The sequence below is a fragment of the Mustela nigripes genome, chromosome 10, assembly GCF_022355385.1.
Source record: "Mustela nigripes isolate SB6536 chromosome 10, MUSNIG.SB6536, whole genome shotgun sequence".
Classification (NCBI taxonomy): domain Eukaryota; kingdom Metazoa; phylum Chordata; class Mammalia; order Carnivora; family Mustelidae; genus Mustela; species Mustela nigripes.
The window spans coordinates 3,744,370-3,771,716 of NC_081566.1; the positions used below are offsets into that span (position 1 = coordinate 3,744,370).

At 40.0% G+C, this 27,347-nt stretch overlaps 1 protein-coding gene across 4 annotated transcripts in view; it reads left to right on the forward strand.

The window, feature by feature from the left end:
• The window catches only part of DNM3 (dynamin 3), a 540,277-nt gene that overhangs the window by 180,542 nt on the left and 332,388 nt on the right, over positions 1–27,347 (forward strand). For all 4 annotated transcript variants that reach the window (XM_059412463.1, XM_059412464.1, XM_059412462.1 and 1 more), the window contains exons 5-9: positions 15,048–15,146; positions 15,729–15,889; positions 20,483–20,625; positions 23,636–23,771; positions 26,507–26,574. In XM_059412463.1, the coding sequence (XP_059268446.1) occupies positions 15,048–15,146; positions 15,729–15,889; positions 20,483–20,625; positions 23,636–23,771; positions 26,507–26,574 (607 nt within the window). The remainder of the gene's footprint in view (positions 1–15,047; positions 15,147–15,728; positions 15,890–20,482; positions 20,626–23,635; positions 23,772–26,506; positions 26,575–27,347) is intronic.

Below are 27,347 nucleotides of genomic sequence, written 5' to 3' on the forward strand. Positions count from 1 at the left end.
TACAATTGCATCCAAAACCATAAGATACCTAGGAATAAACCTAACCAAAGAGACACAGAATCTATTTCCACTTTTTATAATTTCTTTATTTCTGCTTAGTTTGGATGCTATTCTCTTTCTATCTTCTTAAGGTTGAAGCTCAAGATCATTGGTTTTAAACCATTTTTATTTGATAATAGTAATATTTAAAAGTTATAAGTTTCCCCTCTAAGTATTTAATTAGTTATGTACTACAAATTTTAATATGCTGTGCTTTTATTTCATCCGGTTTAAAATATGTTTAAATTTCTTCGTGACTTCATTTTTGACTGATAGTATTTAGAAATATGCTGTTTAATTCCCAATTAATTTTAATTAAATAAATTTTGACATTTTCCAAATAACTTTCTGATATGATTTTTATTCCTTTTAAATTCATAGATATTTGCTTATTTATAAGCACGTATGGTCCATTTTGATTAATGACCTATGTACATTTGGAAAGGATGTATATTCTACGTTGTTGTTGAATGGCTTGTTCTATAGAAGTTTTATAGACATCTTCACATATTCTTTTTATTTACTCATTATCTTCACATTTTATTTTACATCCTTGTGCATTTTTTACATTCTTATAAGAGCTATTTTAGCCTAACCTGTGAATTCCACTGTTTCTGAGTGAGATGCTAATGACTGATTTTCCTCTGTCCTGATTGTGGTCACATAGTCCTTCTTCATTGTGTATCTAGTGATTTTTGTTTGAATACTGGATATTTTGAGTTTTACTTTGTAGAGTCCTGAGTTTTACAGTATTTTGTAAAATGTGTTGGACTTTATTTTAGTGGATAGTTAGATTATTTGTAGATCAGTTTGATGTTTTGAAGCTCATTTTTAGTTTTTTTAAAAAGTTGGTCTGAAGTAACCTGTACTGAAGTTTGACCCTTTTGGTGCCTTGAATTCAACAGGTCTCTAGCTGGTGGGAATGTAAATGATTCTCAGCCCTGTGTAAGTTCTTGGAATTGTTTGGGTTAGAGCTCTGTGAAAGTTGTTTTCTTCTCAACTACATGGAATCTTACATTATGCATGTGTGCATTCAAAGACTCGAAGGGACCTGTAAACACATTTCTAGAGCTCTTTCTATTCATAGCTCCCTTTTATCTGGTACACTACCCTGTATTTTACAGCTGTCTTGGCCCCCTTGAAATCCAATCTGTGTCTTCTCAAGTATGTCTGATGGCTGGGATCTCTTTGGAGTTTTCCTTCTTGCACTAGAGTCTAGTAATTTTTTCCAGTCAGAAATTGGTTAATTGTAGAGCTTATATGTTTGTTTCTCTTCTCAAATATCACAGTCCTGTGCAACCTGTTGTTTCCTGTCTGAAACAGAAATTAATGAGTTCCTTAGCTTAACTGAAAGTAATTAATGTATCTTTTTTATTCTTAGAGCTTTGTCAGTCTATTCAATTGTTCGAGTTACAAGAGTAGTTGACTTTTTCAAACATTGAAAGACCCAAATCCCTACCTTCTCTCTAATCCTTGCATTTCTGCTTGTAAAATGATAAATTTCGTGTGTCAACTCATCTCTTAAATACCCAACTTTAAACAGCCAGGTGCAATCAAGATGAATTAAACCCTGACTCTTTCCAATAGCTTTTCCTTTCAGTAGGCACTTAGTCTGCCTTACAAGTCATCACAGGAAGCAGGCTTACAAAATATATATCTCTTATATGATATGAATCTTGATCTTTTGAACTTGCTACATATGTTTCCCTCCTTGGTAAGCCAGGTTTTCATTACTGCAGCTCTCGTCTTCAAAGTACCACTGTTTTTACTAATATACAGAAACAAGTACGGTGATATATGCAATGGTGCAAACAGTAGAAAGGTCCATCCTGTGTGATTTCTCAGAGTAGTGTGATGCTTCCTGTCTATGACATCATTCAGCTACGCAGATACTTGTATTTGTTATCCTTAGGGATTTAGGAACTTATTATGGTTAGATCTATCAAGTGGAAGGTGATATAGCAGGCAGATGCATATGTTAGAAATTACATAGACTAAGCCTGGGAGTGGCAAATACCATTTCTGCTCACATGTCCACTATCTGGAACTCAGTCACAGGCAAATTATAGGAGGATTGTAACTCAATTTTAACGGATATTTAGAAATATAGTCAAACTATGTGCCAAGGAAGAAGAAGGAAATGGATTTAAGTAGACAAATAGTAGAGAGACTTAAATATATATGGATTATTTTTCTTTTGTTTCTTCATACCTTTGTCCATTTTGCAATACAAAATCTTAGTGAAGGAACCACTCTGTACCTAAATTTTCTTATGTTTGGAGTAATTCTCCTTTTCCTCCCTTATTTTTTTCCTATCTTCACCCTCTTTTTTTCCTTTCCCTTCCCTCCACAAATATTAAATCTTTCAAGTACTTTGCTAGATTCTGGGGATATATTGGTAGACAACATTGAGTCTCTGCTGTTACAGCAACAGTAATTTTTGTAATTTTTTAAAAACAGTAATTTTTTCCAGTATTGTATGCAATAATTTTACCTGATGGCTTTGAAAATGAAAACTGGGTTATTTAGAATTGTTGGAAGTAACAATAAAATAATGTTAATGGAAACTTAGAGGAAAAAAAGATGAAACTATTCTTGTTCATCACTGATGGCTTTCAGAAATAACATATTCCGTAATCCTTGCCAAATAGAAACAACATTTACTTCAAACTCCCCCAAATCCCACCAAAACCCCAAACAACAAAAATACATTAACTGAAGTACATCTGGTTTCCTAAGTCTGTTTTTAATTATGCAGTATACACGTTTATACTAAGCTCTTCATTGATTTTGTTTTTCATTGCTATTGTTTTAGTGTACACTATGTTCCAGATTACTTTTCTGGCAACTGCTAAGGTGGTTCTTGGCTTGGTTTTTTCCCCATTTCTTAATTAGATGAAACAATACACTACTCAAATTTAGTTGCATATATAAGTGAAAGAAATGGCAGTGCTCTTATAGGGAAATCATTGCATTGACAACAAACCTAGGTAATTTGATAGAATGGTATATTTCTTTTTTGAAATTTGTATTTCAATTCTTTTCGGAAGCTAAGGAAATTAATATGCTTATTTTTGCTCTCATTTATTCCTTTAATAAATAAACATTCATTGATTGCTCACTCTGGCACTTCTATGAATTGCTTGGAGTATGTAGAGTAGTCTTTATTCTAGAAGAGATCATGATCTAGTGAGTGATACAGACAAATAATCAGATCCCTAGTTTCATATGAGAATTATGATTTTAGTGTATGTGGAGAGCCTGAAGGCACAGAGAAATGGTTCCAAACTTTTGCATGTGGGATCCTGATTAAGGTCTTGCAGGACAGGTCTGTAAGATATTTTGAAGGATGGGTAGGAGTTATCTGCTGGGAACATGGTGGAGTAAGAGGAGCTTAAGCTCATCTCGTCCCATGGATATAACTGGATAACACTGACATCAGCCTAAATAACCCAGAAAACAACCTGAGCACTGGCAGAACAAACTTCACAACTAAAGCTAAAGAGGCCACTCCAAAGAAAGTAGGAAGGGTGATGACATGGTCTGGGAAAAAAGCAGACCATGTCCATCCACAGTAGGGAGGGAGCTGGTGGCATGGAAAAAAGCAGCAAACAGACTTTTATGCTGGGGAGCCCACAAATGGGGAGGATGAATCCCATAATATTTGCCTTCGAAAAGAGAGGGGCCAGATGTCATGAGTTCTTACAACCAGCAAGACGTAAATCCTGGAATTTAAAAATTGGCAGGCTGAGCTCTGGGAGAGCCTAGAGGGCATTAGGAAGGAGAGTGCTCACCCTTAAAGACACAGCATGGCAAACAGTCTATGCAGATATACTGTGGAACCAGCAATTTGAAAAACAGGGGCAGATGGTGAGGAGACTTATTTTTTTCCTTTAAGAGCATGGCTCAGAGAGACAGGGATCATGGGGAGGCCCCTCCAAGAACAAAGGGGTTGGCAGGTGCCATTTCCCTTCCGTACCCACCAGCATTAAAAAAAAAACAAAAATGAGCCACCTGTGGGAACCAGCACAACCTCAACACTCCTTATCTAACTTGCTTGCACCAAGCCCTGTCCCACTGTGTTTCAGTGGATCTTCCCTTTCCAGTCATGCTGGCCTTAGTCCCAGCACTGCAGGTCCCCTCCCTTGGAAAATCAGTGCAAATCCTGCAAACGCTATCCCCCTACCTGTGTGTTTTGTGGGACCTCAGTTCTGGCAGCTGAAGAAGGTCTTGTTTAGCAGAGAGAACTCTGCACATCTTGTTAAAACATGCCCTACCCCTGCTAGGGACCAAACACTGCCCACAATAAGCACAGAGAGCCTCTGCAGAAAACTGGGCTGCGAGAACAAGGCCAAGACTCACCAGCAGAGCACACTTAACACTCACACTCAGAGGAGACAGTCCCTGAAGTGCCCTAGTGAATAGGGGACACTACACTGCAGAGCACTTGAGGACCTCTTCATAAATTGCTATCCTCAAGAGCAAGAGAAGTAGCTGACCTTCCCAACAGACAAAACAAGACACAGGAAGTCAGACAAAATGAGAAGACTGAGAAATGTCTCCCAAATGAAAGAACAGGACCAAACTACAGCAAGAGACCAAAGAGAAACAGATAAAAGCAATATGCCTGATAGAGAATTTAAAGTAATGGTCATAGAAGATAGTCATTGGACTTGAGAAAAGAGTGGAGACATCAGTGAGATCCTTAACACACAGATAAAAAAAAGAACCAACCAGAGATCTGGAACATAATAAACGAAATTAAAAAATATACTTGATGGAATAAATAGGCTAGGTGAAGCAGAAAAATTAATAAATGACCTGGAAGACAGGTAATGGGGAGTAATCAAGTTGAGCAAAGGAGAGGAAAGAAAATCATGCAAATTGAGAATAGTCTTACGGAACTCAGTGACTTCGTCAAGCATAATAACATTTGCATATAAAGATCTTAGAAGAAGAGAGAGAAAAGGGGGCAGAAAATTTATTTGAAGAAACAATAGCTGAATATATCCCTAATCTGGGGAAGGAAGCAGATATCCAGATATGGGAGGCACAGAGATCCTCCCAAAAATTCAACCCAAGGAGGTCCACAAAGAGACACGTAGTTGTGAAAATGGAAAAAAGTAGCAATAAAGAACAAATTTTGATAACAGCAGGAAAAGACAGTTACATACAATGGGAACCTCCATAAGGCCATCAGTGGATTTTTCAACAGAAACTTTACAGACCGGAAAGGAATGACATAATATATTCAGAGTGCTGAAAGGGAAAAAATCTGCTGCCAAAAAAAATTACAAATTCTATGAGGCCAGTATCACCCTGATACCAAAACCAGATAAAGACACAACAAAAAAAGAGACCTATAGACCGATATCTCTCATGGAATTAGATGCACATATCTTTAACGCAATATTAGCAAACCAAATCCAAAAATATATTTAAAAAATCATATATCACAATCAAGTGGGATTTACTGCAGAATGCAAAGGAGGCTCAATATTTATAAAACAATGTGACATGTCACTTCAAGAAGAGAAAAGATAAAAACCATATGACTATTTCAGCATTTGACAAAAATATAACATCCATTCAAGATAAAAACCCTCTGTAAAGTAGAGTCTAGAGGGAACATACCTCAACACAATAAAGCCCTTATATGAAAAATGCACAGTTAATATTATACTCAGTGGTGAAAAGCAGAGCTTTTCCCCTAAGGTCAGGAACAAGGCAAGGATGTCCACTCTCATTCAGCATGGTACTGGAAGTCCTCAACAGCAACCAGACAATATAAAGAAATAAAAGGCACCTGCATTAGTAAGGAAGAAGCAAAACTGTCATTTTACAGATTACATGATACTAAAGACTCCGCAAAAATAAAAAAACAAACAAACAAACAAAAACTAGAACTGATGCATGAATTCAGTAAAGTTGCAGGGTATGAGATCAATGTACCATAATCTATTGCATCCCTATACACTAAGTGAAGCAGCAGAAAGTGAAATTAAGAAAACAATCCCATTCACAGTTGCACCAGAAACAATAAAATATTTAGGAATAAACTTAACCAGCGAGGTAAAGGACATGTATTCTGAAGGACCTGTACTCTGACACCTGTACACTGCTGAAAGAAATTTAAGATGAAGCAAGGAAATAAACATTCTGTGCTAATGGTTTAGAAGAACAAATATTGTTAAAATGTTCATACTACCCAGAGCAATCTACAGATTTAATTCAAATCCTTATCAAAATAAAAGCATTTTTTTCATAGAACTAGAACTAACAATCCTAAAATTTATATAGAATCACAAAAGAATAGCCAAAGCAATCTTGAAAAAGAAAAACAAAATTGGAGGGACCACAATTCCAGATTTCAAGTTATAGTACAAAGAGTAATTAAAAGAGTATGGTACTGGCATAAAAGCAGACACATAGATTAATGTGGTAGAACAGAAAACTCAGAAACAAATCTACAATTTTATGGTCAGTTAATCTTTGATAAAGGAGAAATGAATATACAATCAGAAAAAGACAGTTTCTTCAACAGATGGTGTTAGGACAGCCACATGCAAAAGAATGAAGCTGGACCATTTTCTTTCACCATACACGAAAATAAATTCCAAAAGGTTTAAAGACTTGAAACGGTAAAAATCCTTGAAGGGAGCACAGGCAGTGATCTCTCTGACATTGACTGTCAGAGTCAAATTTTTGATATGTCTCCTGAGGCAAGGGGTAGAAATACAAAAATAAACTCTTAGTACTGTAACAAAGTAAAATTTCTGCACAACAAAGGAGATAATCAACAAAACTAAAAATAAGGCTAGTGAATGGGAGAGGATATTTGCAAATGACATATCTGATAAAGGGTTAGTATCCAAAATATATAAAGAACTGATACAACTCAATACCCAGAAAACAAATAATCCAATTAAAAAATGGACAAAAGACATGAACAGACAGTTCTCCAAAGAAGATATACAAATGGCCAACAGACACAGGAAAAGATATTCAACATCATTCATCATCAGGGAAATGAAAATTACAATGAGTTATCACCTCGCACCTGTCAGAATGGCTAAAATCACAAAGAAGAAACAAGTGTCAGTGAGGATATGGAGAAAAGGAACTCTTGTGCACTGTTTTTGGGAATACAAACTGGTGCAGCCATTGTGAAAAATAGCATAAATTTTCCTCAAAAAATTAAAATAGAACCACACCAAGATATAGTAATTTCACTACTCAGTACTTATCCTCCCCAAAGATGAAAACATTACTTTAAAGGGATACATGATTTGTGAAGTTATTTCCAACAACTAAACTATGGAAGCAACCCAAGTGTCCACTGATAGATGAATGGATAAAGAAGATGTGGTGTATATACAATGGGGTATTAACCAGTTATAAAAAGGAATGCAATCTTGACACTTGTAATAACATGGATAGAGGTAGAGTATAATGCTGAGTGATCAAGTCAGGCAGGGAAACACAAATGCCATACAATCACACTCATATGTGGAATAAGGAACAAAACAAAGGAGCAAAGGAAAAAGAGAGAGAAACCAAGAACCAGACTCTTATCTATAGAAAACAAGCTGATGGTTTCCAGAGGGAAAGTCGGTGGAGGGATGAGTGAAATAGGGTATGGGTATTAAAGAGCATGCTTGTCATGATGAAAATAAAATGATGAAAAAAAGGAAGAATGAGTCCCCCCTCCCCCTTTTTAAAGATTTTATTTATTCATTTGACAGGCGGAGATCACAAGTAGGCAGAGAGGCAGGCAGAGAGAGAGGGGGAAGCAAGCTCCCCGCTGAGCAGAGAGCCCGATGTGGGGCTCGATCCCAGGACGCTGGGATCATGACCTGAGCCGAAGGCAGAGGCTTTAACCCACTGAGCCACCCGGGCGCCCCTGTGCTCCATCTTTTTATCCTTGCCTCCCCTAACCCCTGCAACCACTAAGCTTTTTACTGTCTCCATTTTTTTGTGTTTTGTGTTTTGCCTTTTCTAGAATAAACTTTGTAGCTTTTTCAGATTGACCTCTTTCACTTAGCAATATGAATTTAAAGTTCCTCCCTGTCTTTTTATGGCTTGATAGCTCGTTTCTTTTCAGCACTGAATAATGTTCCATTGTCCGGTTGTGCTCCAGTTGTATTTATCTGTTTATGTAAAGAAGGACATCTTGGTTGCTTCCCAGTTATAAGTAAATCTGCTGTAAACATCTGTGTGCAAATTTTTGTGTGGATATGTTTTCAATTCCTTTGAGTAAATACCAAAGAGTACAATTAACTGTATCACGTGGTAAGAGTATATTTAATTTTATAAGACACTGTTTTCCAAAACGTCTGTACTGTCTTGCATTCTCAGTAACAATGAATGGGTCTTCTTGGTACTCCATAACCTTGCTGCCTTTGATGTTGTCAGTTTTGGACTTTGGCAATTTTAATAGGTGTTCAGTGATATCTCACCATTATTTTAATTTGCAGTTCCCTATTGAACAATAATGTGGAACACCTCTTCTTTCTTTTTTTTTTTTCTTTAAGATTTTATTTATTTATTTGACAGACTGAGATCACAAGTAGGCAGAGAGGCAGGCGGGGTGAGGGAGCAGGCTCCCTGCTGAGCAGAGAGCCCATTGCGGGGCTTGATCCCAGAACCCTGGGATCATGACTTGAGCCAAAGGCAAAGGCTTTAACCCACTGAGCCACCCAGGCCCCCCTGGAACACCTTTTCATATACATACTTAACCATCTGTACATCTTTTTTAGCGAGGTGCCTGCTCAGATGTTTTACCCGTTTTTAAATCAGGTTGTTTGTTTTCTACCCTGTCTGAGGCACAAAGGGATTTTTTTCTCAGATATTCACTGTGAGAACCTGGGTGAGCTCCTGGAGACCAAACCCATAAGAAAATGGATGCTCCCTATGACTTGGACCTCCTAGACTTTTTAATTTACTGAGTTTCTAGAAATTCATCAGTTACAGTTTAGATTTTCCTGCTCAGGCACTGGTTCCCATAGGAATTCTTGCTTGTGTGTTTCGGCTTCCATAAATTGTGATTCCCTGAATTTACCTATCTGCCTATCCAAATTTGGGGAGCAGTGGTTTGTCCTGTAACCATACTTCTTTGAAGAATCTAAGAAGGATTGTTGATTCTTTCAGTTGTCCGCTTGTTAAGACATGGGCAACTTCAACTCTTATTATATGTTACACCAGAAAGTGGAAGTTCTGTTACTTAATTTTAAAACACAGGTTTATTATTTTCTCATTGTATCGATGAATTAAAGTGAACATATAACTTATTCTTCTGTAGGAAGTCTTTCGAGAGTTAAAGAGGATGCAGTTAATAATTATCTCAGACATCAAATATAAACTGTGACGACGATTACCCTATTGATGTGGTTACACCTGATGAGAAAATTAAAGATTTTATTTATTTAGTTGTCAGAGAGAGAGAGAAAAAAGGCACAAGCACTGGGAATGACAGGCAGAGGGAGAAGTAGGTTCCCTGCTGAGCAAGAAGCCCAATGTGTGTCTCCATCCCAGGACCTGGGATCATGACCTGAGCCAATGGCAGAGGCTTAACCAACTGCGCCACCCTGTCATCACCTGATGAGGAAACTAATGTCTTGGAACTAATAAGGGGTACTGATGGGTTTGAACCCAAGCAGTCTGATCCTTGAGTGAGTGCTGTTAGTCTCTATGCTATGTCAGAATCAGTTTGGACGTGCCTTATATGTCTTTTCAAGGACATTGTTGGGATTTATTAGCACTCATCATTATGGTCATTCTTTACTAAGAAACATAATTGAAACACAGTATCACACATTATTTATTAGCTCTTGGTTTATTTTTATTTTTATTTTCCTTTTAGTTGGAGGACAAGAATTTTATTAAATTACTCTTATTATTGTATATAACCTCTTCTAGATCTGGAAGTTGTTTTCTTTTTCAGAATTCTGGACTCAAAAGAGACATCCAGTTAATCTTTTGGTTCTATATGTGGATGATGTAACTGACTTGCCAAATAACAGACCTCATCACTTGTAGAATCTAGCTGAGATTGGGTGGCAGAAAAATATAGGGATTAAAAATGGAATTAGGTTGCCTGGATTCCACACCCTACAGGCTGTGCTTTTAGGGAAGCATGTTTTCCTCTCTAAATCTCATTTTCCTGATCCACATTATTGAGAAAATAGCAGTACCCATTTCATGGAGTTGTTTCAAGTCTATTCCCAGTACTTGTTTCAAGTCAGGACTCAATACATGGTCTCTATTATTATCTTTATCTGAGTCTCTAGGTTACTAGTGAAGTGCTTTTTAAAACATGTTTCCTTTGAATCGCTTAGGCAATGGCTTTTTGAGATTTGTCAGTGTAGGTCTCCAGTATGCCAGCAGGAGTTCTTTGATTATTTTAAGCTGCCTATTTGTATAATTAACATGAAAAGAAAATAATCTTCCTTGCTATTTCTGGTATACCATCAATCATAGATTTCTCTGCCTTTGTAGAAATAAAGTAGTAAAGAAAATACTTTTAAAATTTAACTTTTATTTATATTAATATTATAAACATATGCAGCTTAAAAATCAGTCCCAAAGGCTTTTCTTTTTTTCTTTCTTTCTTTTTTTAATAAGATTTTATTTATTTATTTGACAGACAGAGATCACAAGTATGCAGAGAAGCAGGCAGAGAGAGAGGAGGAAGCAGGCTCCCTGCCGAGCAGAGAGCCTGATGCAGGGCTTGATCCCAGGACCCTGAGATCGTAACCCACACCTAAGGCAGAGGCTTTAACCCACTGAGCCACCCAGGTGCCCCAGTCCCAAAGGCTTTTAACAAAAACTGTCTGTCCCTTGCCCATTCCTCCTGACTCTTGATTACTAATTTCCAGAGGCTATCACTTTCAGCTTTCTTTTGGTGTTTACTTTCATATTTCTATGTAAATTGTTCATACTACTATTTCTTGATTTTTTATCTTTAGATTTTCACTTTTGACTTCCTACTGTAGAGAAGAATTTAGCTGTCTTTTTTCTCCCATAACCACATATACTAACCTTACATATATACATGGACCCTCCTGTGTTCTACTAATATAATTACATTATATTTAAATAATTATAATTCTGAAAATATCATTTGCAGCTGAGCCCTGTGTAAATTTTGATTACATTTCCTTTCTTATATGATATTGCTGTCTTTGAGGTTGATAGCTTGTCTTTTTGTTTGTTTGCATAATCTTCTAAATATCCATCACCAGTGCATTCCCAGCCTCTCCTCTAGGAGTTGAAATCTCTTAATACCTTAAAAAATCTTAGGCATTAGGTGTTCTAGCACTTTCATTTTTTTTTTTTTTCTTAGTGGGGAAATACATCTCTTCAGTAATCTGTGTCTTCTCATTCAAATAGATATTGACTCTTCTGGCCTAGTACTGGGATCTACACCATCCTGGAAATACCCCCCCCCCCTTTTATTTGTTATATTAAACTTTTTCTTCCTGTATCTCTTATTTACTTCTTTGTTAGTTTGCTTTCCTTGTTTGATGGAACCCATCTGTTAGTAGTTTCCAAAGAAAGAGAAAAGGAGGTAGAATATTTTGAGATTTTGCAGGTCTGAAAATATCATTTTCTACTGACACATTTATCGATAGTTTTGAATTCTAGGCTAGAAATAATGTTTTCCCTCAGAATTTTGAAAACAGCAATCTATTCAATTTTAGTTTCCAGTTTGTTGCTGGGAAGGATTTCCAAACCTTTTTTTGTCACTTTCTTTTCTTAACTTCTTCGGGAGCTTATTAGGATTTTTGATTTGTTCACAGTGTTTTGAAATCTTATACTGCTATGCCATATTGTGTGTCTGCTTCATATTATGTTGGACACTTGATGGGTTTATTCAATACATAATCTTTCACTTATAGAATATTTTCTTTACTAGTATGCCCCCCAACTATTTCTGTTTCATCTTTTCTGTTTTCATAGAATGCCAATTATTCAGAAATTGTATCTTCTAAATCATTTTTCTAGTGTTTTTTTTTTAAATATTTTATTTATTTATTTGACAGATAGAGATTACAAGTAGGCAGAGAGGCAGGCAGAGAGAGAGAGGAGGAAGCAGGCTCCCTTCCAAGCAGAGAGCCCAATGTGGGGCTTGATCCCAGGACCCTGGGACCATGACCTGAGCTGAAGGCAGAGGCTTTAACCCACTGAGCCACCCAGGAGTCCCTCTAGTTATTTTTTTTTTTTTAAGATTTATTTATTTGAGAGAAAGAGAGAGTGAGATAGAAAGCAGGGGATGGGGAGAGGGACAGGGAGAAACAGAATCTCAAGTAGACTCTGCACTGGGTACAGAGCCCAACACAGGGCTGGATCTCACAACTCCAAGGTCATGACCTGAGCCAAAACCAAAAGTTGGATGCTTAACCAAATGAACTACCCAGGTGCCCCTATTTGTCTAGCTTATTTAAGCAAGTTTTCCTTTTCTATTATTTACTTCTATTTCTTTTATCTTTTTTTTTTTTTAAAGACTTATTTATTTATTTATTTGACAGAGAGCGATCACAAGTAGACAGAGAGGCAGGCAGAGAGAGAGAGGAAGGGAAGCACGCTCCCCGCCGAGCAGAGAGCGCTGTGTGGGACTCGATCCCAGGACCCTGAGATCATGACCTGAGCCGAAGGCAGCGGCTTAACCCACTGAGCCACCCAGGCGCCCCACTTCTATTTCTTTTGTTTTGCAGAAGAGTTTCTAACTTTGTACCCTGACCATTCTACTAATATTTTTTAAAAAATTTCTACTCTCGTATTTTGTTAGTGAGAATTCCTTTTGTTTGAATGTTTCCTTTTATGACATTCTTTTCTTGTTCTATGGATGCAGTGACCTCTCGTTTCTCTCTGAGGATATTAATAAAAATAATAAAGTTTTCTTCTATGTTTTGTATTATCTTTGTTTCTTCAGTTCTGTTTTACAATATTTATTTGTTTTTGTCTCAGAGACTCTCCTTGGCTATCCATTCAAATTTCAAATAATTTTTTAAATTTTTATTTTTTATTGAAGTGTAGTTGACACACAATATTGTATTAGCTTCAGGTATACAACATAGTCCTTCTACAATTATATACATCTCAGTATGCTAAAATAAATAAGTCACGTATAGGGAATATAGTCAATGATATTTATATTATATTAATATAATAATAATTTTGCATGATAACAATTGGCAAACCTATACTTACTGATTTATATTTAAAAGTGAAATACTAACAGGAAACTCTATGTGGGTGTGCTTGACTAAATGAGTTACAGGCTACACAGTAGGATGATTTATTGGACTGTCTTAATTGGAGTTCCTCTGAATTTTAATATCTGTGTTTTCCTCTAATAATGGTTAATAAACCCAGACAGAATTTTTGCAATCTCCTGCTCGGGAGGTTAAATTCTACCAGCCAGCGTTTTCTTAAACTGGACTGGGCAGAGAGGTCTTGCTGTTCAGTATGTGGGATTTCATAATCACCCTCTTTTAAAACCTGATGCCCTCTGACTGGGCCAGGTGCCCATGAGGGCAGTTTTCCATAGTTCTGTGTTTCCAGAGAATAGACTCTGCGCTCTCCTGCTAGGTGGAGCTGGGGCGGCTCCCAGCGATGTTATCCATGGAAATCTCACTGCTTTCACCCAGCGATCTTGTTGTCAACCTCAACTGCCCCCACTACCGCCCATTATCGTCAGAGCTATTGGTGTTCCTGAACCTTTCCGAGAGGCTGTGATGGAAATGACCCCGCTTCTGGGCTTTGGCTGTTGGCTTTTTTGAATGCAGTTTTCCTCTCCTTAGTCTATCAATTTAGTTGGCAGTGATCCCGCTGAGCTTAGTCTCAGCGTTTTTCTTCCATTCTCCATTTTCTTTGGCTTTCTTGATTTAAACCTTTTTTATTTTTAAAATTCTTTGTATTGCAAGAAGCAGTATATTGATTAAAAGCATGGGCTCTGGACGCCTAGACCCACCCTTTGTATGACCCTGGAAAAACTACTTAATCTCTCTTTCTGCCTCAGTTTCCTCATCTTAAAAAAAAATAGTTGGAGTCCTTTTTAAGAGCAAATGATTTAAGAGACATAAAGCATGCAAAAACCATAACTGGCCTAATAAATATTAGCCATTTTAGAGTGGTTTCAGGTAAAAAGATAAAGGTATGTGTTTAATTTATCATATCCAAAGAAATGCACTTAAAAATATGAATCACTAGGCAAATATTGTTCATTTCATCTAATACAGAAAACAGTGGACAAAGGTGAGGTATCTGATATGTTACATAAAATGTCTGAGTCTTTATATAGTTTTATTACTGAAAGGTATCTTGGTGACTATGGTCTCCAAGTCTTTATATTACAGGTAGGAGACCCAGAGAAAGAGGGTTAAGTGACTTGCCTCGAGACTAGAATCCAAGCACCAGGATTCTTCGTTTGGTCTTCGTTCCATTAAGTCATTTATCTTTTTCTAATGAACAGTGAATGCTGTGCAACTTGAAACTTTATTTTGGGGGATGACACTATCATATGCCTAAGTTTCTTCTTCTTATTTGTTTGTCAAGGGCTTAGAACTGAATCAATAATAAGCTTTGGTTTATGATACACTCTCTTCATTGGTCTTGCTTGTTTATTCATTTACAATAAGGTAATACATAAAAAAATTAAAGCACCCACATTGTGTCCAGTAACTTGGAGGAAAATGTGACATATATAATTTCCATGAACACGTGGTACCAAAATAAAGGCATGTATTTAGAATTATGGTGGTGATACACCTCTTGGTTATTTTCTCTCCGGAAGTGAAAGTCACCTTATGGATGCTACAACTCTCCTTCTCACCCGTCAGAGTCCCCCAGACTGGGGTAGCAGTGGACTCGAAAACAAAGTAAGACAGAGCGGAACAAAACAATGGCAGAAATATGAGTGCCTGCTGTTTAGCATTGGGACGTGCATGTCTCTAAAATTGCTTCGTCTTCTACAAGCTGTGTAATGCTGTTTGTTTTCCATGCAGGGTTGCGAACCATCGGCGTCATCACCAAACTGGATCTTATGGATGAAGGAACAGATGCCAGGGACGTTCTAGAGAATAAGCTGCTGCCTCTCCGCAGGGGTAACGTATCACATCCTGTACGGGACTCCTTTGATGGCGTGGCGGAGAAACGATTGGGAAACTGATGGGAAGCTGGGTTTTATGCCTTCACAGCTGTGGGGAATGTATTTATGATTAATTACACTTTTTCGGGAATGGCATAATGTTCCCAAATGGTATATTAAAAATGATCCAAAGGGAGAACTCCTCCTTAAAATAACAGGAATAAGAAAACAGGAAAAGGAAGGAGTTTGAAGGCGGGTATAAATACGCATCATTGACTGCATGAATGTACCCTGTGCTATTGCAAGCGTGACTTACTCACTTGCCCACCATATAACAATACTGCAGAGGGACACACTGTATTAAAGTGCACAGAGCTTTTTAGGTCAAGAGACATTAATGTGTTACTGTTAAAGTGTCATTAGCCACCTCACCTCAGCCGGCCTTTGTTAAATACTGACGTCTCACACTGTTTTGTAAAGGGTTCAGTTCTTCAGCCCTTACAGATAAGTTTGCTTTTCTTCACAGCCTGGTGAGAGCCTTGAAATCTGTCCAGAATGAACAAGTGTCCCAAACCACATTGTATGTGCTCCGTTTCAGGTTATGTGGGCGTGGTCAACAGAAGCCAGAAGGATATAGATGGGAAAAAGGACATTAAGGCTGCCATGTTGGCCGAAAGGAAGTTTTTTCTCTCGCACCCGGCTTACCGACATATTGCTGATCGGATGGGGACCCCACACCTGCAGAAGGTCCTTAATCAGGTAAAGACGTTTTCTCGAACAACAGGAACAATTACGAAATGTGGAAGGGACTGTTGGAATTCATATGTCTCATTTTAATATTTATTGTTTCCAAATTAAGACATTCTGCTTTAATGATAGGAATTAAAAAGTGAATGTGAGTACTTAGTTGCACACTGTTACTATTCTCAGTGAGCAGAATCTATTTAATGATACTGAAAGTACACTGCTCAGAGCAGAAATACACTTCTTTAAGAACAGTGAATAAGGGTATATGTATCAGCAGCCATTTTACTCACAAGATGTAGTCATCTTAAGAAATTAGGGGTGCCTGGGGGCGCCTGGGTGGCTCAGTGTGTTAAAGCCTCTGCCTTCGGCTCAGGTCATGATCCCAGGGTCCTGGGATTGAACCCCCCATTGGGCTCTCTGCTCAGGGAGGAGCCTGCCTCCCTCTCTCTCTCTCTGCCTGCCTCTGCCTACTTGTGATCTCTCTCCATCCGTCAAATAAATAAATAAAATCTTTTTAAAAATCATGAAAAAAGAAAGAAAGAAAGTAATTAGGGGCAACTGGGTGGCCCAGTTGCTAAGCATCTGCCTTCGGCTCAGGTTGTGATCCCAAGGTCCTGGAATGAGCCCCAAGTTGGGCTCCCTGCTCAATGGGGAGCCTGTTTCTCCCTCTCCTATTCCTCCTGCTTGTGTTCTGTCTCTAGCTGTCTCTCTCTCTCTCATTCAAATAAATAAATAAATAATCTTTAAAAAAAAAGAAATTATCGTTGTAAATCTCTGAAAGTTTGATTTCTTGGGATCTGTTTTGAAAATGTCAATCTGTAATGTTTAGGTTAGATTTCTTTTTAAAATTTCTTTATGGTTTTGTTTAGAATCAATTTGTTCCTTCATTTAAATTTTTAAAAATAACAAAGCCTTATAAGCAGTCATTGGTCTCCATTCATCTAAGTTTTTCCGGCTGACCCCTTTCCCCACATGGATGGACCTGGGCCTCCATCTTCTCACATTCTGTGCACTTACACCCTTCTTGAATAAAACCCCAGTGCCCTTACTTGGCTACATATTTTCCATCTCCTAGGGAAGTTAAGCATCATCCTCAGGGTATGTCGGGCCACTCCCTGAGTTGTGATCGTATTGACTCATGTGGTGAACAGCTTTTCTCACAAATAGAATCACAAGATACGCTTTAACTTTTATTTATAAACTTTAACAGTCAACCAATCAGACCGGTATTGAATGTCCTGATTGTTTGCTCCTAGAAGGTATCAGTAGAGACTAACAATGAGGCAGGCTACTTGTGACATTGGACCTGAACCCTTTAGGCAGAGCAATGGAAGAAGTTTTAGAAAATAAGAAAGCAGGGGTATACTTCTATTTTAAGTGACATAATGCAAACTCATGTAAAGTTTGTTCTTTTCTTTTCTTTCTTTATTTGTTTATAATTTTTATATTTAATTTTTAAAATAATTTTTTATTAACATATAAGGTATTATTAGACCCAGGGGTACAGGTCTGTGAATCACCAGGTTTACACACTTCACAGCACTCACCAGTGCACACACCCTCCAAGTTCGTTCTTTTTAATTAAGGGTAGATGAGTATTTAAAAGCCATGACATGGTGCTATGGTTGTGTCCTTTCACAAACATGAATATATTTTAGAGAAGGAACTCTGGTTTGCCACACGAAGACCGTAATATTCTACCAATATATGTAGTTTTGTTGATTACTGCTTTCATGCCTGTATAGGTCTAAGAAAAATACAAACTGAAAAATTCTTAGGGAAAAATCACTAAGATGATTAGGAAGACAGAGATGGAAATAAATTAGGTTGTGAATACTAGAAAAGTAGAAAGAATGTGACTGGCCATTTGGTTATAGAAATGACCCCTAAATTATGAAATGACTAGATTCTGGTTGACTGAAAACTGAATGGACTTTGTACTGAAGAGCTCTCGTTTCTTGGATAATCAGTTTCTTTTTTTTTTTTTTTCAAGATTTTATTTATTTATTTGACAGAGAGAAATTACAAGTACACTGAGAGGCAGGCAGAGAGAGAGAGAAGGAAGCAGGCTCCCTGCTGAGCAGAGAGCCCGATGTGGGACTCGATCCCAGGACCCTGAGATCATGACCTGAGCCGAAGGCAGCGGCTTAACCCACTGAGCCACCCAGGCACCCCAGTTTCTTTTTTATTGCTTCAGGGACCTCATACAGTTTGAAACTAGGGTACTTTCATGGTTGATTCAATGTGCACTGATACCTCTGGCCCTGAGGGACAGTTTCTATCGTGAAAACTGGAATAGAACATGACATTTTTGAGTCATGATGGCTGGAGGGCAGTGAATGAGGGAGTGGGATATGAGATGAATTTGGAGAAGTAGGCAGAGGCTGGATCTTGTAATATTTGTAGGCAAGTTAAAGATTTTTGTTCTTATCCTAAGAGTAGTGGGGAGTGAGTCATTTACGGCATCTGAGTAGGGGAATTACACAATCATAGCTGTGGATTAAAAATGATGATGGTGGTTCCAGATAAGAAGATTAGACCTGAGAAATTAGGAGTCAAAGGAAATGGTGGTAGCTTGGTCTTGATTAGGGCCAGTGAAGATGAAAAAAACCAGAATTGAGAAATGTTTAGGAAAAATCAAAAACTTGGTGGTAGATTAACTCTGGTGGATGATGGAGACGTGAAGTCAAGGATACGTTCCAAGTTCCCGTATTGTTATGAAGTCGCCGAGATGGAGAATCCCGAAAGCAAGATTAGGTGTTTGATTTCAGACTTGCTGAGGCTGAGGTTTCATTGGCACATCTAAGAGGAGTCAAGTCCATGGTCTAATATGTGTGCCTGCTGGAAAGATAAGTCTCGTCTGTAGATAACACATTGGTAGCCACAGGCACTTGAATATTTATTAAAGCCATGAGTGGAATAAGGTTACTTTAGGAGGAACAGAGAGTGAACAAAGAAGAAGGTTAAGACTCAGCTTCAGGGAATATCGTTATTTACAGGTCTGGTGGAGGGGGATGCCAAGCAAAGGAGATCTACAAGGTTTATCTGAAAGGTTAGGAGAAAAATGAGAGGAACTAGGGTCACAAAAGCCAAGGAAAGAACTGTTTCAGAAAGCCAAGAGTGGCCCACAGTGTTGCTTTTGCTGTTGAGATACCTGAGAAGGAAAAGGTGGAAACCATGTGTTTTTATCATTTACCACTCACATGGCGGACAGGTAGCCGCTGGTTTCTCATGGTCACTGTTGCTCTTCAACTTGGGGGTTTGTGAGGTTGATGCTGGGAATGCCGTCCTCCCCATGCTTTTGTTTCCTGCTTCAGAGCCATAGCATAGCATGCTGGGAAGTAACATAAGTCATAACTGTGGGCAAAGGTCTAATAAGGTTGTGAACTATTACGTTTAAATAACTGTAGTGAACAGATATAGTCAGGTAACCTCCAGTAAACACAAAAGTGATTTAGAATGATTTCTGCAGTCAGTCTGGGTTTTTATTCCCCTTTTAACATATGATTCCTTTTCATGTATTTCTGTGAAGTTTACATTCTCCTTCTTTTGATTCAAGTTTACTCCTTAACCAGTTCAAGAAGATTATCTTTTTTATTCTTTCTTTCTTTCTCTCCCTCTCTTTTTAAAAGATTTTACTTATTTGACACACAGAGAGAGAAATCACAAGTAGGCAGAGAGGCAGGCAGAGAGAGGGGGGGAAGCAGGCTCCCCGCTGAGCAGAGAGCCCGCTGTGGGGCTAGATCCCAGGACCCTGAGACCATGACCTGAGCCGAAGGCAGAGGCTTAACCCACTGAGCCACCCAAGCGCCCATTTTTTTTCTCTTTTAGTTCAGACTTTTGTTTAACTGCATTGTGATAGAAAGAACGTAAGGCAGAGAGCGAGCCAATCTGGGTTTACATCCACCTTTGTTCTTAATTAAGCGTGTACTCATAGACTGTCTCTTGGAGAATTTTTCATCCTGCTGAGCTTGACGTGCCAGCAGACGATCTCAGGGGAATTGCCAAGTGGATGGTAAAGCAGAGATGTCCAGAGCAGAGTGAGCGAGAGAGCGAGCTTTCCTTCGCTGGTCAGGGAGCTTTCAAGCCACCACCGCTGGACTGGGGCCGAGAGGCGGGGCAAGTAGAAGCTCCCGTCTGAGCTGCAGAATGGAGGGGACATGAGCAGGTGCCACGTACCTACAAGTTCCACTAGTTTTGGGTCCCGAAACTTCCGGCAGCACCTGTAACTCTAGCTTCTGCATTTCTAACCACATTCTAACCCAAGGCTCCCTCTGCAGTCTAGGTAATCAGATAACTTGGTCCCTCCTCTACTGTTATTAGGCAGCCTCTGATAATGTCAGTGCATTTTGACAGGGTATTTCCAGCCCGTCATGAAGGGGTAGCCCAAGTGAGGGGCCTCATTTGAAGAGTTTGGAGCATCTCCCTAAGGCCAGGAGAGAGCCGGGGTTCCTTCTCATGATTGACCTACATAGTCATTCTCAAATGTGTACACGTGCATGATTTCTAAATTTTAAACATTAGGAAAACAAGGAAGGTCAATTTTTGTTTCGTGAGTTGATCTTTAATCTGTTATAGCTATACAATCTGTTTTGTTTTATTTAGCAACTTACCAACCACATTCGGGACACCCTCCCAAACTTCAGGAACAAACTGCAGGGACAGCTGCTGTCCATCGAGCATGAAGTGGAAGCCTACAAGAACTTCAAGCCGGAAGACCCCACCAGGAAGACCAAGGCTTTGCTGCAGTGAGTCCCTCTTGCCCTCCCCTTGCTCCACGCCTGAAACGAATTCTTCTCTTTGCTTGGCCTCCGTCTCTTCGTCGTGCTGTTTTCTAGGTTTAATAGAAGAAGCAAGTAAGGTGTACAAGACTTTGTGTGTAACATAGCAGCCCCAAAGCTTTTGTGTTCTTGAAGAATCATTGTTAGTCTTACTCTGTTACCACAGATTGAACCAACTGTCCATCCCCATGCCCAGTTTCCTTGTGCTTGTATCATTGGATTCCGTAAATGAGTCAAACCCATAGTGATAACTCAGCAGGGTGTTTCCCCTTAATCTTTAGAAGTAGATGATGCTCTTGTCGAACATGTTGTCTGTCTTGTACAACTGTTTTGACAGATGTCATTTGTACTTACTACCTTCTTACGTCTATGATTTCATGTGATTTAGCTGTGTACATTTTTCAGCGGAATGAGACCCAAGGCTTTAATAATTAAAGTATGGACAGTAAAGCCACATTTAAGTATCGTTTACCCTTTTTGGTAATGATTTTAATGTAGCTCTTTAAAAACACTAATGTGAGAACTGCCAAGTATCTTTTTACTCCTCTGTATCCCTGAGAGGTCCTGGGTAGGACAGCAGAGTTGGTAGAGAATTGCCAGCTCCTTCTATCTTTTATCTCTCTTCCATATGTCATCCCCTTCCAGCTCCATCTGTCCTGTCCCTGTACTGCAACTTACCGCCGTCCCTCTCAAACCGAAGATCCTCTGCCCAGCTGATATTCTGGGAGGCCCTAAGTCCATTTCCAGAGATGATGCTTCCCATCTCTTGCGGTCCCTTTCCTCCTGTACAGCCTTGCAATCAAGATGCCCTTAATTTGGTGTTCAAAATACATGACAAAATTCCTTTCTTTGTGGAGCTATTTCTAAATGCTCAAATTATGTAAGTAAAAATTCAATGTAACATCTAATGTTTCCCACTTAAAAATACAGAATCATACAGAGAAAAGGGTTTTTTTCTTGGATTCAACTCTTTCCTAGTTTATCTTTTCCTTTTTATTCTTGGCTTTGGTTATGTTCCTATAAAAACTCTTCAAGTTACAGAGAAAAGAAAGCTATTTCTGTTTAGGTCCTCGGTCATCATTGTAACATCCAACTGAAACCACTCTCCTTACAAATACTAGGCTTGCCTCTCTGACTCCATTGGATTCAAATTACAGAATTTTCCACTTCCGGATCTTCCCTAGCAGGGGGCCTGATCAGCTCCTTCCTTTCTCCCTCTGCCCCTTTCTTTTTTCTTTCTTCCCTCCTTTCTGCCTGCCTCTCTTCTTGCCTCTCATCTCTTTGTGTTCGACTTGGTGTCTGACTCTGTGCTATCTACCGGCGACTCAACGACGACTAAGACTTTTGCCCTCAAGAAGAGGCCACAGTAGAGCAAGGGAGACAGATATATAAGCAACTAACTGTGTTAAAATCTGATAAATGCTATGTTTCTGGGAAGTGTAAACTGTTGTTGGAGGCCAGATGAGGAGGCAGTTACAGGTGAGGAAGGTTGTGAGTTCACAGAGGAAAATATACTTTTCCTCTGAAAAGGAGAAACTAACATATGGGGGGAGGGTAGCAGGCGGAAGAGGAGGACAAGAGAATAATATGAAATTGTTCGCAGCTCGTTTCAGTGGGGCCGGGGACTGGAGTGTAGGCTGGAGGTAAATTTCCTGAAATTTTCCAGTGTTTCGGTGCTTTCTCATGTATGTTACCTTGTCAGGTGGTTAAAAATTAGATGAACATGGGTGTATGCATAAACATAGCTACATCAAATTGTGTTCTGGATTTTCTGGCCTGATTTGCCATTGTAATTCATCCACGATTTTGATGAAAGAGAATAAAAGATACGAGTCTTAGATGGTTTGAATTTTTTTCTGTTGACTTTCAAATTTGAAAGTAGTATGAGCGTGCCAAAATTAGAATTTCTACATCTAGCAGTCGAACATGCAAGTAGGTTGTTCTTTTCTCCCTGTTACTTATCTCTTTGGTTTTTACCAACTACCTTAAGGTAACTCATTCCTTCGTTGAAATTACTCAGTACCTCTCCTATATTGGCCGGGGCGGGGGGTGGGGGCAGCAGGGAAATAAAGTGTGTGGCGCCTGCCCTTCGGGGAACGAGGGTGGTGGACCCCGCCAAGTGCTGCGCTGCCTGGAAGCTGGAGGACCGAGGAAAATGCGCCGAAGGAACCAGGTGCTCTGAGTGGTGGTGGCAGACAGGACCGTGGAAAGCTTCCTGGAATGAGTAATGCTTGAAAGGAGTCTCGAGTGCAGATAAGAGTTAGCCAGGCAAGGAAGCAGGGCGCAGAAAGAATGGTGTTCTGAGCAGAAACCGTGGAGAAGCACAGAGGCGTGGTGCACGTAGGGGACTGCGGATGGCTTCTTTCCGGCTGGCCGGGAGGGCGAACGGGGGTGAGGGGTGACAGATGGAGCATCCAGGGCCAGACCACGGAGAACCTTGTGTGATGGGTTAAGGAGTTTTATTACCCAGTTGTGAGAAATCATTGGAAGACAAGGCTAGAGCTAGTTGGAGAGGGGGGTGGGGGTCCCCAGTTTGCTTGTCTGTGATGCTGGGGGCAGGGCCGGGGGAAGCAGGCAGAGCAGGAGGGAGGGGTTGACACACTAGGCGAGTGTGTGAGCTCATAGGAACCGAGGAGCGTTTTGACTCTTCTCTGTCCAGTTTCATTGTTTAATTTTAATTCCTAATTGAAATATTTTAAAATACCACTTTATGGTTTCAACTAAATGGACAGAATGCACCGAATGACACAGCTACTTATGATATGTGTTTTAATTAACTGCCTAAAATAAATCTTAGTAACATGTATGTCCTATAATTACACTTTTGAGTGCTGCATGGTGCACACTGTTCATCCTGCCAGTAGGTGCCACTAAGAACACTCGGAAAAGGATTCTAAGGGCTCGCGTAGTAAATTAAAATGAGAGATACAAAGCCTTATGACTGTAGCTTGAACTCCCTTCTCTTTCACAATTACAGGATGGTTCAGCAGTTTGCTGTGGACTTCGAGAAGAGAATCGAAGGGTCAGGGGACCAAGTAGATACCCTGGAGCTCTCGGGAGGGGCTAAAATCAATCGTATATTTCATGAACGCTTTCCTTTTGAGATAGTCAAGGTTTGTACCAAAAGTTATTTTTTCCCTCTTTTCACTTCATTTCGTTTCCATGTCCTGGTCTCTGTAACTGTTCGTGAAACGTCATGGGAGTGATATAGGACTCAGATAGGTCTTTGAGTAAAAATCTTCATGCGCAGGTGATGAAATTTAGGAGAGAAGTATTTTCTGATGGTTCTGGTTTTATTTATTTAATGGGGTCTAACAACATTTCAAATTATTTCACCAAATGCTAATTGAGTTCCTATGAAGTTTATTTGTTGTCTAATTAATTTGAAAATATTTCTTGAATACCTGTTCTGTGCCAAACTTCCAGGTGCCACTGATGAAGACAGGCACTGTCTGGTGGGGTTAGGCAGAGAATTTTACAAATAGACAAAGTAAGAAAATACCAAATGTCATTATGTAACATAATGTTAGCCAGAGGGGTTGCATGAACCACTTCTTTTTTTTAAATTTTTTTTTTTAAGGTTTATTTGTTAGAGAGAGAGAGAGAGAGAGAGAGAGAGACAGCAGGAGTGGGAGGGGCAGAGGAAGAGGGAGAGAGAGAATCTCAAGCAGGCTCCCTGCCAAGTGCAGAGTCCTATGAGGGGCTTAATCCCAGGACCCTGAAATCATGACTGGAACTGAAACCAAGGGTCAGATGCTTAACTGTCTGTGCCACCCAGGTGCCCCAAGTGAGCCACTTTTTTTTTTTTTTTAAAGATTTTATTTATTTATTTAACAGAGAGAGAGAGATCACAAGTAGGCAGAGCAGCAGGAAGAGAGGAGGGGAAGCAGGCTCCCTGCTGAGCAGAGAGCCTGATGTGGGACTCGATCCCAGGACCCTGAGACCATGACCTGAGCCGAAAGCAGAGGCTTAACCCACTGAGCCACCCAGGCGCCCCGTGAGCCTTTTGATAGAGTGTTTCAGACAAGGTCCCTCTGAGTAGCGGACATTGAAAGCTTGACCAGAATCGCATGAAGAGGTTGAGGTGAGGACCTTGGGGAAGAGGGTCGTTCAAGGTAAGCAGCCGAGGGTGAGGCCCTGCACAAGCGTCTGTACCGTGGGTAGAGAACAGATGAGGCTGGTGCAGAGCAGATGAAGGGGGAGAGGGGTACTCCGTGCATTCAGAGCAGGGATGCCCAGTTAATGCAGGGCCTTTCCGGTTCGCTGAGGTGTTCACATATACTCATGAGAAGTTAGAGGAGAGTTTTAAGAAAAGTTGTGGCCTGATTTGGTGGATGATTTTAAAAGAACACTCTGCAGACTGGATCCTAGAGGGGCAAGAGTTGATTCAGGGACACAAGGTGAGTTAAACAATAGGGCCAGAGCAGGAGTGAACCCACTTTCCATGGGCCCTAAAATTTATACAGTCGGGAGGGACAGACTTAAAGAAGAAGAATACAAAATTACAAACACACAGTTAGGCATAGGGTCTTGGAAGGTGTTTCTGTTAAGAGAGAAGCCCTGAACTTAGCTTCACAGTAAAGATGCCCCAGAAGAGAAGATGGAGACAGTGGTTGGGTCTGTGGGTCAGTAGGGCTTGGATTGATGTGGGGGATACAAGAAAGAAAATTCAAGATGACTCCTAAGGCTTTGGTTTGTACGGCAGCAAATGCTAGTGGCTATTGGCTATTAGATGAGGGAAACTGAGCAAAAGCTGAGTTTGTGTAGAGTTTTACTTTGGCTCTGCTTAGGTTGGCTTACCGATTATGTGGCCAAGGAGTATTAGGGACTCTGCTCCTTGCTTCACATACAGAGGAGGGTGCTTATGTCTCGGTGTGGGAGGTGAATGGGTAAACAGATAGTTTCATTAAAATGTGCTAAGTAAAGTGATAAATTTCAGCACAGGGTGCTATGGAAACACAGCCTACGGACCCGAATCCCAGCCTGAGTGCGTGAGGGAGCCTGGCTTCTGAGCTGGGTTTAGAAGGGTGAGCAGCTAGTCAAGCAGGAGGGGCTCGAGGGAGGGTGTTGGGGCCTGGGCTTGTTCCAGATCAAGAAGGAGGAACAGTAAAAGCTGAGCTGTGGCCCACAGGGTGTGGGCAGGAAACCAAAGCACTTAATTGTTCTACAGTATGAAGTGTGAGAGGGGAGGTGCATAGACAGTGATACTGGAGGGCCAGATCTCAGAAGTCAGGGGCTGAACCAGCTGGGCTCTTGATACCTTTTTAGGTCTAAGCTCCATGACATTTTGATCCTAATTCCAAATAGCTTTAAAGTACCTAGAACTTCTGGGAGGTTTTTATGCAGTCATCCATCCTGCGTTGGATTGGTAAAATATTATTAATTTCCTCTCGTAGAGAGGCCTTGAATGCAGGTGGTTAAAGTGGCCAGAGAGAAAAGACAGCCATTGTTAGTCCGAGCACAGCTGGACCACTGTTGCATGTCAGGCGACACTCTTATTTATGCATTTGTCTCTGAATACATTCACTACATGCAGCAGAAGAATGGAGAATTGTGTATTTCAAGTGAATGGACAGATTTATGTCCAGAAGGCATCCTTTATGCACAGCGCGCCTGTCTGTAATAGAGTTAAAATCCACTACACGAAAACTCCCAGAAATCCCCAATGTTCTGTGTTGCCTTGAACTTTATATAAACAGATGTTTTGACCATCTGGGTTTAGGTTAGGAAAGACATGAGTATCCATTTATTAATAACGAAGTCAAGTTCTTCTCATTTTTTAATATTCAACAATATTGTTATTCAAAGGAATTACGTGTCATGACTGTGGCTCGTTTCGTATCTGCAGATGGAGTTCAATGAGAAGGAGTTGCGAAGAGAAATAAGCTACGCAATCAAAAACATTCATGGTATCAGGCAAGTGATTCACATTTTCCTTATCTTGGTTCAGACTACTACAAGAAAATTAATGTTTATAAGTGGCTGGTGAAGTAGCCTTTCATCATCAGAGCAGGGTAGAGCATGGAGGTGGGAAGAAGAAATAGGAGACTCTCACTTGAGTTTAATGGTAATTTCCTGTATTGTCATACTCGCAAAAGAAACCTTTTCAATTAAAAAAAGGAGAAACACTTCCTGCGCTCAGAGCACTGCTCTGTGCAGTTAGGGACTTGCCAGTGAGCAGGACCCTGTTCTCCAGAGCCTTGTGTTTTAGGGACGGAGGCCTGACCTGCGCATGAGGAATCCTTCCTTACCCAGAGACATGGCAGAGAAATTTCAGCGGCAGTTGGGGAGGAAGATTGGGAAAGACGAATGCAGGTGGTGACCTTTGAGTTGAACCTTGCCTGCAGAGAGAACGAGAACCATTTCAACAGGCGACGGTGTGCTGTGTGTTTACATGCGCGTGCGTGTGTGCGAGACACGAGAGGCTGGGAATCGTTGAGGGGAGAGGATGAGAGAAAGGGCTTGAGGCGGAAGGATTAGTGTGAGCCAAGCCCGTGGGTGGGGAGGCGCAGGAGGGGCTCGTGGAGCGCAGAGTCACGCACTTCACCGGACAGGAGAGCAGTGGACGTGAGGCTGCCAGGGGAGCTTGTCCTTTGGGAGGAAATTTGTGTGAATTTTCCCTTGTATAAAATGGGGGCATTCTTTTTTTTTTTTTTTTTTTATTTTTTTTTTTTTTAATTTTTTTTTTT